Here is a 12,904-nt window from a genome sequence, read left to right as displayed (position 1 = left end):
AGTCAGTGGGAGAGCGTTTAGAGGGAAATGGTAGGAGAAAAGATTGGAGTCCTTGTCTCCACTCCCAGCAAAAGCCATGAAAATGTTGAAACTTTTTTTTGTAAAGTTTCTGACTTTCTCTTCTATACTGTTTATGGCTATTTACAAAAATGAGATGTCCATGGGAAAGGAACACAGAGGGATTCACACTACATCTAGGAGGACTTTAAGAACTAAAGAATCATCATAGTCGTTGGTGACTTCTGATCTAGGACAGATTGTCTGTACTGATTATTCATTCAGAGATTATCAATACATTACAGGAAAAGGAAGTCAATGAGGTTATTGGGAATGACTTCGAGTCCATTAGCATTTAATCTTTGATAGACGAAATTCCCAGGTAACAAAATGTCCTTTGTCAGCACAGTTATGCCCCTCTCATATAAATATCACTCTAAGAGAGTTTTTCCTTGAGCAATAACCTGACTTTCCCACAGTCACATAGCAATACATCAGGAACAATTTCTCGTACAGTAATTAAAAAATTAAGAAAGTCTTGTAATCTTTAGACACAGTGTGTTCTTAATAATCACTGCTTGACAGATTGTTTCATTTCTCTTTGGCTCCTCAGGTCACTCAAAGGATTCTGAAAATGTCTAACGTTACCTCCACTGTGACTGAATTTCTCCTTATGGCGTTTTCTGATACCCGAGAGTGGCAGATCTTATATTCTTTGCTCTTCTTTTTCATTTACTCAGCAGGACTAATGGGGAATCTCCTCATTGTCATTGTTACCACATTTGACAGGAGACTCCACACACCCATGTACTATTTCCTTAGGAATTTGTCCATTGTGGATGCCTGCTTCATATCAATAACTGTTCCTAAGGCATCCATTAACTCCCTGATGGACAACAGAGTTATCTCAGTTACTGGATGTGCAGCTCAGATATTCCTGGTAATTTTTATGGCATATGTTTCCTGGTAATTTTTATGGCATATGTTGAGCTTACTTTGCTCACTGTTATGGCCCGTGATCGTTATGTTGCTATATGCCACCCACTTCTCTATCCAGTGATCATGAATCCTCGTGTCTGTACACAAATGACTTTGTCATGCTTATTCACTGGACTTTTCTATGCAGGGTTCCATACTGGTTACACATTTCGATTATCTTTCTGCCAGTCCAATGTGATCCACCAGTTCTTCTGTGACATCCCCTCTCTACTCAAGATCTCTTGCTCAGAGACATTCAGCAATATCTTATTCTTACTTATCTCTATTCTGGTGATTGGGGTTGGCTGCTTTGTCTTTATAGCTGCCACTTACATAAGAATATTTTCTACTGTGCTCAAATTTCCAGTGAAAGAGGACCAAAAAAAAGGATTCTCCACTTGTCTCCCCCACATCGTTGTGGTTTGTTTATTCCTTACTTCATCCTCTTATGTGTACCTACAACCACCTTCTGATTCTGGGTCCATTAAAGATATAATCCTTTCAATATTCTATTCCATAATACCCCCCTTTCTGAATCCTATTATATACAGTCTAAGGAATAAGCAGATGAAAGAGGCTTTAAGAATAATAATGAAGAGAAAGCCTTCTTTAAAGGAATAAAGGATAAATTCTTGGGGTAGCTAGGTGGTGCAGTGGGTAGAGTACCAGTACAGGAGTCAGGAGTACCTGAGTTCAAATCTCACCTAAGACACTTGACACTCACTAGCTGTGTGATCTTGGCCAAATCACTTAACCCCAACTGCCTTAGCCTGGGTCATCTCCAGTCATCCTGATGAATATCTGGTCACTGGATTCAAATGGTTCTGGAGGAGAAGTGAGGCTGGTGACCTGCACAGCCCTCCCTCACTCAAAACAAAGTCAAGTGCAAGTCATAGCATCATTCCTCTGATGGCATGGTCTTCTTCAGCAATGAAGGACAAACACACAAAGGATAAACTCTAATTCTTTCCCAATGTTGTTGAACCAAATCCCTCTGTAAATGAAAAATACCTTTAAGATATATATTTTCACTTGTATTTTGTTGGTTTATATGTTGCTATTTATATTTTGATGGGTACAGATAAATCATTGGTCTAAATGAATCAAACGTTCCTAGAATTGACTTTGATACTGTAAATATCAGTAGCAATTTTTAGCATTTTGATATATGTTCAATAATTCAAAATACTATAATTCCCTTAGCCCAAGTTTTTGACAGCACTGCTTATGACATATATGTCAGGAATGTTTAGCACATATGATTCAGAAGGTCCATTTTTTCCAATTCACTTTCACATAGAAAATTTTGACCAATTAGAAGAAGGCAGAATTTCATACTTTTAAAATTACACACCCATATATAGATATATATGTGCATATACATATATGTATATGTATATATGTGTGTATATACACAGGGTGCTTGTCCATGTCACTCTTCCACTCAGAAATCTCTAATAGCTTCCTGCTTCCTGTGTGATTAAGTGAAAACTAAAATATATAGAAGCTAATGTCTTTTACACTGCCAATTCCATCCACCATTCATGACTCGATGTGAAATAACAAGTGCCTATGAGCAATAAAATAATTAAACTTTTTGAAAATAAATGTGGAAAGATTTAAGAATAATAATCAGTAGATTCACAGACAAAATTAAAAGGACAAAGAATAGTATATTTAGGAGAAATAGTTGATTCTTTGTAAAAGTGAGTGACTGATTTAGAATGCAAGAAGCAAATACAGAAGAAAATTATGTAAATAAAATCAAAAGGAATAAGATTTTAGAAAGAGTTGCTGAATGAAGAAAAAGTATTTCTTAAGCACTCACAATAAGCCTAATACTGAGGCACACCCTGTGAATACAAATAGAAAAGGGTGAAACAGTTCATTCTCTTGGGTAACTCATACTTTAAGGGGAGGGAATAAAACACCAAAGATAGTTTCACGATACGGTAGATGGGAGACTCAGATGATTCTGATATTGTCTCTTCTGAAGCTATTTTCCAAGTAAGTTCTTTTTCTATGAGATATTTTACCTTTTCTTCCATTGTTTTCACAATTTCGATTTTGTTTGATCACCTCTTGTTTTCTCACAGACGCATTAAATTACGCTTGCCCAATTCTAACTTTTAAACTGTTATTTTCCTCACTAAGGTTTTGTATTTTCTTTTCCATTTGGCTAATTATACTCTTTCAGGTGTTTTCTTCAGAATATTTTCTAATCTCCTTTTCCATTTGGCCAGTTCTAATTTTTAAGTATTTTTCCAAGTTTTGATTATTTTTTCATAATTCTCTTGCATCACTCTCATTTCTTTCCCCCATTTTCTTCTACAATTCTTATAGCATTTTTAAGCTCTTTTTGAACTCTTACATCAATTTTTTTTCTAGGCTTGAGAATATGTTGCCTTTTTCTTTGGAAATTTTGCCCATAGCTGTTTTGACAGTTTTGACCTCGTCTGAGTTTTGTCTTAATCTTCTCTGTCACCATCATAACTTTCTATAGTCAGACTCCTTCTCGTTGCTTTTTGCTCATTTTTTCTCCTTTCTTTTAAATTTGTTCTCTGTTACCAGGTGGGAAAGGGTTTTGCCTGAGACTCGTTGTACCAGTGGCTGCAACCCCTGACTATTTACCTGGTGCTACGCTGATGATGCTGATGAGGGACTTTTGTGTCTGGTGTTCTGTGGATTGGGTGGCTGGTGCTTCTGGAGGCTGACTGGTTCTGACAGCTTACGCTGAGATAAGACCCCAGTGGTGGTGTCATGTGTGTGCTGAGGCCTTGTGGGGCTTTTTTGTGTTTCTCCAGGGTTACAGTGAAGCACATTGAGGTCTGACTGCTAGAGGGTGCCTGTTGACCTTGGGTTGTGTTGAAGTGTGAGAAAGTATGGTTACTGGAGTATGCCTGTTTGCCCCAGGCTGTGCTGAAACATGTGGTGATTTTTGGTGCTGCATTCTGGTGTGTTTTCTGGCTATGTGAAAGGCAAGTGGGAGGTCCTGGTGTTGTCTTTGGCTTGCTCCACCATATTGGGGCTCAGGATCTCCCACTGGCTTGGTGAGGTCGGATTTGCTGCTGACTTGCTAGGATGCTTTCTATCCTGGACTACACTCCCCCTTTCCCTGAGTGAGATGCACCTTTCTTAACAATCCTACAAATCTCTTAGATTAAAAGATTGCTCCACTCTATTTTTCTGCTGGCTGCATTCTTCTAAGCTTTATTCTGGGGAGCTATTTTATGGTTGTTGGAGGTGAATACGAATGAGCTATAATGATTTAGTGCTCACTGCCATCTTGACTCCTGGAAGTCAAGCACCTGTGTTTTCTTGGTGCTAAATTCTTAGGTTCAAATTAGTACAAGCAGCAGAGAATTGATTCATAATTTGTTACATCTCGGTTTCAAAGCTGTATTGAGTGCACAGTTATTGGCTCACAAACAAAAGACATGCATCAACACTCCATCTATTTTTGTTTTAGCTTGTAGTCTTTCCAAGTTGAAGAATTTCCCATCAGTGTGATAGCTGACTTTGATGATGTGTTCATCCTCTTTGAAGACATTTGACAATATGGTGACAATATCATGGGAAAAAACTTGAGAGCCACTGTACAACCTTGCTTGACCAAATTGATGACTAGGAACACACTAGAGCATTGTCCATTATTCAGAACTTGGCTAAACATGCAGTCATGACATTTAGATACAAAGCTGATGAAATGCTTCAGAAACCAGATTTTGCCATAATTTTCCATAAGCCCTATTGACTGACAGTATCAAGGGTAGAAATATACTTTTATTTACCTTAAGTGGTGCTTAAAATCTAACTAATCTTTTGGAAATCAATTTTGAATTTTCAAAAAATCTCATTAGACTGGATCTAACTTTTAATACTAAGAGACATTAAGGTGCATATGGCTCAAGCACATGAATTACAGAAAAGAAGTTACCACAGGCTTGAGAATTTTCCTTCCATTCCTTTTTATCACAACCAAAATCAAATGGTGAAACAACTGTTATGTTAATGTAAGAAAATATATTTTACTCTAAGGTCAGATGACAGATATCAAAGACGTGAGTGAGAGACCAGAGAACACAAAGCCATCAGATGGGGATACACCACTATCCTCTCCGTAGAGAGATGGGGAGCTGCGAGTTTCAAGAGTTTTCTAATCTCTCACATGTCATTACTATGTTGGTAGCTTTCCTTAACTAGTATCTCTCTTGTAAAGAAAGGCAAAAAAGGGAAGAGGGATCCTTTGGAACTCAATGTGATGTAAAAGGGAAAATATATTGTAAAACATTTTGCACAAGATTTGTGAAGCTCTGGTATATATGTTAGTCAAAGACATAACCATAGCCACAGGATACTTGTATCAACTGAGCTAATAAGGCAAACGCCTCCCCAGGACACTTGGATCTTTTCTCTTCTGCGTTTTCAAGAATAAGTGAAGGAGGCTTATTTGGTTCTTTTTGGGGAACCAGAGAGATAATGAATCCTACAACCATTATATATGTGTATATATGTGTATATGTATGTATGTATATATATATACATATATACATATATATATACATATATATATGTATATATATATATACATACATATATATATATATATATATATATATATTCAAACACATACACCTTAATTAGTATTTCTTGAACTCCATGCCAGTGCTCCTGAGAGGATTTTATTTGGCACCTTCTCTTTTGATACCCAGAGACAGTTTCTTTGTTTTTGACTAAAGAACATGGACAGTGTCCCCAAGGAGATGCAAGTAAGTTTTAGCAAAAAGTGAAATTGGCATATCGTGTCAGTCTATCAAACATTCTGTACAACTTGAGCTATAAATGCAATGGTGAAAATAGAAAGAAATCATGTTCATAAACCAAGGAGAGTATTCGCTGAGGACAATGGAAACTTCATAATTTTCTGCCAATCCAGCCTGAACTTGGGAAATTCTGGAGATCTTTTCCATGGCATTAAAATTCAGTGATATTACCTTTGCGTAGTTCAGACTGGAGAAGATAACACCACGGAGACTTGTTATCTTATTCAAGAAAGATACAGTGAGTTTTACTGGATTGCTTTTTCACATTATCCCCTTTTATTTTTTTCTCCTACCTTTTTTATTACTCTTTTTTCCCCTTTCTCTATTTTCTTTCTTTCTTTGGTTCTTTTTCCCTCTCAGCCCTCCTTTCTTTCTTTTCTCTTTCTTCCTTCTTTTTTCTTCCTCCATTCATGCTTTCTTTCTTTCACTCTTCCTTCCTGCCTCTTTCTTCCTCTCTTTTGTTTCTTTCTTTCCTTTATGTCTTCTTTCATTTCCTTCCTCCTTTCCTCTCTTCGTTCCTTCCTTCTTCATTTCTCTATCCCTCTATATATCCTTGCTTTCAAACCTTTCCCTACTTTCATTACTTCTTGGTAAAGGAAGTCATATCTCATGAAATGAAAATATAAGTGAAACCATAGTTAGAATTAAAAGAAAACTGAAAACAGTCTGTGGAAAAACAGAAAAACTTTCTTACATCTCAGTTCAGTAGGGATCAAGAAGGGCAGTTTATATACAGGTAGCTCTGAGGGTGTGTAAATTTCCATCATAGTTGTAGAACTGGAATGGGTAGTAGATGTCATCCAAAGAAACAAAGGAAAAGTGACTAGTTCAAGGCTTGCACCTTTGGAAGTGAGATCTGCTAACTCCAAAGTCATATATAGTTTTTTAAAAAAAATCTGTCTTTGAACCAAGTAGTCATTCTGTTATAAACATTGGTCCAGTCACCCCTGTTAAATATTACTTACGCCAGCAAGACTAAAGAACAATAAGTGAAAGGAAGGAGATGATACTCTTCCGTAGGTGCTAACATTTTCAAAACTGACTGTTTCAAGTACAAGAAAATGTTGAGCAAAAGATTTCCAACTTCTAGAAAGAGGTCAATACAAAATTTGAAATGCACACAGAGAAGTTAAGAGAAACTTAGAATCTTTGGCACTATGTCACTTGAAGGTGACATCTGCCTTCAAGCTCAGAAAGCTTCCCTCTGTCTAACACACTTTAAATATTTGTGAATTTCATATTTTTATTCTATTTGCGTTTCTAAAAGTGTGTCCTCTGTTCTGCTCATTTAAGTGGCTGCCAGGTTAATGATATTTGATCACTTCCTGACACTGCCCAGCCATAAAACTCACTACATATCTGATTGAAACTGCAACAAATGGGTGAATGTGTATAAAACTAAAAGAAAAAAGTCTTTCTCGTTAATTCTTTTGAAATATCAATAAATTCCATATAAAAACAAGCTTATTTTGACAATGTAGACATTTAGGAAGCAGGTATCTCCATAGATTTTCCCAATATGTTCTTAGTATATTGTCAACAATAATAGTCACAAATATTGGACTGAACACCTTCTTTTCTCAATTTAATTACCAATAATTTGAACAGACTCAGCTTTAGGTTTTCCTTTGATGGACGCTTGGAAAGTAGTTCTGAGCTGGGCTTGCAGGAACTTTTGTGTCTGGGTGTGGTACCTTGATATTATAACCCTGGAAAACTTGTACCTGATGTCTCTCATGTATCATTTTATGTTTTGTTGTTGTCTTTCTTTTTATATCACATTGATAACAATTTCCCTCACTATCACCCCCAAGAACATCCATTTGTAAAAGAGACTGAAAAACAAATCAATCTTTTGGTGGGAAAACAGAGGGACCACAGTAACTTTGAACTAGCTCAACTACTATGAAAAACAATTAGGAGCAATGCTTGATAAATAATTGGGTTGTGAATAATATCCTTTTATCCAATGCTACCCCTTATTCCTAAGAGATTAAAGAGAGAAAGGACTCATATGTATAAATATGTTTTAAACAGTTTTTTTATGTCAAAGAATTGGAAACGAGGGGATGAATTTGAATTAGAGAATGGATACACAAATTATTGTCCATAACTCTGAAATGAATGGGATCATTTCTAAAGAACTTGGGAAGATCTGTGTAAAACGATGCAAAGTGAAGTGAGCAGAAACAAGAAAATAACTTATGTAATAACAGCTTCAGAAACAGTAATTCTAATTAACATAATAACAACCTCCTGATACAGAGGTAATAGACACAGTACTGATTAAAGCATGTTTTCTTTCCTTTGTTTCCTCCTTCGTTTCGTTCCTTCTTCTCCTTCTTCCCTACTTTCTCCCTCCCCTTCCCTTCTTTCATCCCTTCCTTCCTCTCCCCTTTCCTTCTGTTCTCCCTCTTTTTCTCCATTCCTTCCTTATTCTTATATTTTTTTTTCTATTTTTTCTTAGAAAGCTAAAGTGGTCATTTGTTTTAAGTGCCCACGCATATGTATAATAGGTTTCATTTTTGTCACCTCAGTGAATGGGGGAGAAGGAGTAAAAAGAGACACATGTTTAAAATGACAATAAAAATGATATATACAAAAAGAGGGATCACATACACTTATGTATGTATATATATGAATATGCATATATATTTATGCATATTTATGTACATATATATGTATGGGTGTATTCAACATAAACAAAACGTAGTTTTTATGTCAGGATCTGCTTATTTTTACTTTAAATATGTTTTCGCAGATAAGTAATTGGCAAGAAATACCTGCCTACCCTTTGTCCCAGCATCTTGCATCTTTAACCTTGAAAGACTTCTTTAGGGAAATAGTACACATAAAAGACATAAAATATCTAATGTCAGGAAAGTATGCTCCCTTGGATGCCATTCTGTATGAGAAAAGAGTAGAGTTGGAGGAGGAGGGCTATAGTTCTCTCATTTTCTTTCCCTGATGCCTTTCAGTTGAAGAAAATTGAAGTGATAAGATCAGGTGAACACAGGTCTGCACCTCTCATGTAACCCTTAGGGAGATTTTCCTTGAAAGGTAACAAAACTGGTTCAGAGTCATATACCTAATACTTGATATGGGCGATGTCTTATACAGTAATGATAAAAATGAAATGATGTCTTCTAATCTTTACACACAATGTGACCTTAATAATTACTGTTTGAAATATTGTTTAATTTTTCTTGGCTCCTTAGGTCACTCACTGAAATCTGAAAATGTCTAACTTTACCACCACTGTGACTGAATTTCTCCTTATGGGATTTTCTGACTCCCATGAGCTGCAGATCATATATTCTTTGCTCTTCTTTCTCATTTACTTATCAGGCTTGATGGGGAATCTCCTCATTGTCATCATCATCACCATTGACAGGAGACTGCAGACCCCCATGTACTTTTTCCTAAGGAATCTGTCCATTGTGGATGCCTGCTTCATATCAGTAACTGTTCCCAAGGCATTCATTAATTCCCTGGTGAACAACAGAGCTATTTCAGTTACTGGATGTGCAGCTCAGATATTTCTGGTGTTATTTCTATCATATATTGAGTTTACTTTACTCACTGTTATGGCCCGTGATCGTTATGTTGCCATATGCCACCCCCTTTTCTATTCCATGATCATGAGTCCCAGTGTATGTGTGCAGATGACTTTAATATGCTTGTTCACTGGCCTGTTGTATGCAGCATTCCATACTGGTTACACATTTCGATTGTCTTTCTGCCAATCCAATGTGATCCACCAGTTTTTCTGTGATATCCCCTCTCTTCTCAAGATCTCTTGGTCAGAGACTTTCAGCAATGCAATATCCTTTCTTTGCTCAGTTCTAGTGGTTGGGATTAGCTGCTTTGCCTTCATCACTGCATCTTACATTTGCATATTTTCCACAGTGCTCAAATTTCCAGTGAAAGAAGACCAAAGAAAAGCCTTCTCTACTTGTGTCCCCCACATCATTGTGGTTGCTTTGTTTCTTATTTCAGGCTATATTGTATACCTACAACCATCTTCAAATTCGGGGTCCCTTAGAGATATGATCCTGTCAATATTCTATTCCATTGTACCTCCATTTCTGAACCCCATTATATACAGTCTACGGAATAAGCAGATAAAAGAGGCAGCAAGAACAGTGATAAAGAGAAAGCTTTTTATTGAGTAATAGAGCATGAATTGTAATTCTTTTCCAATATTTTTCAAACTAATTCATCTATAAATGCAAAATCCTATGAAGATATATTTTGATTGTGACAAGTAAGATTCTGAATTTACTATTTTTATTTAAAATATAGTAGAGATTGACATTGCATGTACCCTCAAAACAACAAACACTGCCATTTCTTCACCAGGAGAAATCCAACCTGTATTCCATCCAGTTCCTCTTACGCCAAATCTACTCCTCTTTACACGACCCCAAGCTACTTACCTAATGAATAGAACATCAAAAACATTCAGACGAGGATGAAAGGATGATTTCTGAAAGAGAAGTTAAGAGTTAGGGAAGGGAATACACTGAAAGCAAAGAAGATGCAAGTGTGGATGGTCTTAAAATATAATATAGGGAGAAACAGTAGTGATACAACAACACGGACATTGTGGGATAGGGCAAGAGAACGATTTATCACTGCTTAAATGCAAATTGGGTGAATAGAAAAAGATATGCTGTACAGGGAAGAAATATTTAACACTAGGGGCAGCTAGGTGGTGCAGGAGATAGAGCACTGGCCCTGGAACCATGAGAACCTGAGTACCAATACACTTACTAGTTGTGTGACTCTGGGCAAATCACTTTAAAAAATCAGTACTTGTCCTTCTAGAAATATATCTTTGCACTTTCAACCCAGAAAGGTGACTGAATTATGTCACAAAAAGTTGATGTAGCACATGGTAACATCTTGCCTTAGTAATGGAGGTTCAGAATTCTTGCCCAAAATATCAGAATAAATTGAAATGGAATATAACTGTTATCGTATTATTTGCGTCCTCTATTTCAGAGAAAATGATGACACCATCAACAGAAAGAGGAAATGTAAGATGTATTTCAGTGGGAAAACAATAAGAAATCATTTTCTTGAGCCTGAAGGTTCAATGTCTTTCTATCATCCAGCTACCGATGATACTGATGAGCTGAAGGAATGAAATGACTCCAAGGTCTTTCTTTTTGGCTACTTGGAGGAACTGAATAATAAAAAGGAATTCATTTAAAAAAATACCATTGCAGTTTAACATGTCATACAGTTGGGCACTCCCTACTATTTTTTTTCACAAATTTTAAAATTTATTTACTAACAATTTTTAAAATATATTTTTTTTTGTTTTGAGAGCAATGTGAATTAATATGTTTCCTTATTTCTGAAAAATTCCTGTGTACATGCCTTGGGGGAAAGGGTGGGCTTGTAAATAATAATTGTCAGTAATTAATTATTCGGTTAACTTCACTGATGTAGCTAGCCAAGCAGGTGAATTGCTTTCTTTCCTTTGTTAAATAATCAATTAATAAATCAATAAAATTTTATTAAATGTTTACTCTGTGCTAGACACTGTGCCAAATACCATACAAAAAAATACAAAGAAAGACAAAAAATAATCTCTGCCCTTATGAAGCTCATATTCTAACAAGGTAAATAACTCTGTATATAAAGATGTGTTTATACACACACAACGAGTTGATGAGAGGTAAAGGAAAGTTCACAGGAGTACTCTCTAGGATCTGGGAGCATTGGGAAAGGTATCTGACAGATAGGAAAATATGAGCTGAAACCTGAGGGAAGGTCTCTAAGAGGCAGAGGTGAGGGAGGAGGGCACTCCAGGCACAGGGAGATAGCCAGGAAGTTGGGAGATCAAGTGTCATGCGTGAGGAAAAGAAAATAAATCCTTTTAGTTAGAATCTGTGGAGGAGAAAGAAGTGTAAGAATTCTACAAAGATAGGAAGGGGCCAGATGGAAAGAAGCTTTATATTTGAGTCTGGAGCTAAAAGTCAGCTCTACTGGAGTTTTTTGAGTCGGGGTAGGGTTGGGTGACATAACCAGACATACTTTAGGAAAACAAAAAATAGAAAAATACATGAGGCAAGGAGACTAGTAGGGAAATCACTGCAATAGTCAACATAAGCTTAAGTCCTGAATTTAGGAAGTACGTGGCAGTGAGAACAGAGAAAAGGGGAGAGATGTGAAAGATGTCCTAGAGAGTAAAATGGCAAGATTCGGTAACTGCTTCGGTAGGGGGAGTGAGTGAAAGCAAGAAGATGAGGATAACACTAAGGTTCCAAACGTGGATGACTGTTTTATATAGAAAGTTGATGTTGTTTTTGCCTCAGAGACATTCAGGAGACAAATGGGTCTTGGGGAAAAGATAATGGAATAAGACTTCTGGCCATGGATCACAATCCAATCATGCCCATTCACCTTTTGCAATTTGTTTCGTTTCACTTTTAAAATGAAAAGGTAGATGGATTCAGACCTGCAGAGCCCACCTTCCAAAGGATACCTGCCAAAACGTCAGATCAGGCAGCAGAAGGTAAATGTTGGGGAGAGAGAGAGAGAGAGAGAGAGAGAGAGAGAGAGAGAGAGAGAGAGAGAGAGAGAGAGAGAGAGAGAGAGAGAGAGAGACAGAGAGAGACAGAGAGACAGAGACAGAGAGACAGAGACACACACACACACACATACACACACACAGAGAGAGAGAGAGAGAGAGAGAGAGAGAGAGAGAGAGAGAGAGAGAGAGAGAGAGAGAGAGAGAGAGATGGAGAAAGATGGAGAGAGACAGAGACAGAGAGAGACAGAGAGGCAGAGAGACAGAGAAAGTGAGTGTATGTATATCTAAGTTATGACTACCCTGAAGGGGGCAGTACTAAGAAAGACAGAGGTTAGGAAAATGTTGGATAAAGGTATACACTGAGGTAAATCCCACAACTGACTGCCTATAGTGGGATCTCTTTTTCCTACCCTTCAATTACATGATCACTTACCCTTTGGAGTCATATCTTGGCATCCCAGGAAGCTTCCTCCCTTCCCCTGATTTTGGAAACCATTGACTTAGTCCAACCCATATATGTCAAAACTCCTCACTAGAACATATCCCACTCCTGGTCATC

The 12,904-nt window shown here is 37.0% G+C and overlaps 1 protein-coding gene and 1 pseudogene across 1 annotated transcript; both read left to right on the top strand.

Annotated features, from left to right (window-relative positions):
• Nucleotides 1–631: 631 nt before the first annotated feature.
• Nucleotides 632–1,596, top strand: LOC140507363 (olfactory receptor 14C36-like; annotated as a pseudogene).
• A 7,441-nt stretch (nt 1,597–9,037) lies between these two features.
• On the top strand, nt 9,038–9,973 carry LOC140508497 (olfactory receptor 14C36-like). Its single transcript, XM_072616452.1, has one exon. It carries the CDS (start codon nt 9,038–9,040, stop codon nt 9,971–9,973), a length of 936 nt encoding a protein of 311 aa, XP_072472553.1.
• The last annotated feature ends 2,931 nt before the right edge of the window (nt 9,974–12,904 follow it).

Source organism: Notamacropus eugenii, chromosome 5 (genome assembly GCF_028372415.1).
Source record: "Notamacropus eugenii isolate mMacEug1 chromosome 5, mMacEug1.pri_v2, whole genome shotgun sequence".
NCBI classification, from domain to species: Eukaryota; Metazoa; Chordata; class Mammalia; order Diprotodontia; family Macropodidae; genus Notamacropus; species Notamacropus eugenii.
This window is presented reverse-complemented; position numbering and strand designations above follow the sequence as displayed.

Bases quoted from the DNA above. Each gene is read 5' to 3' on its own strand.
- LOC140508497 (XM_072616452.1), top strand. From the start codon at position 9,038: ATGTCTAACTTTACCACCACTGTGACTGAATTTCTCCTTATGGGATTT.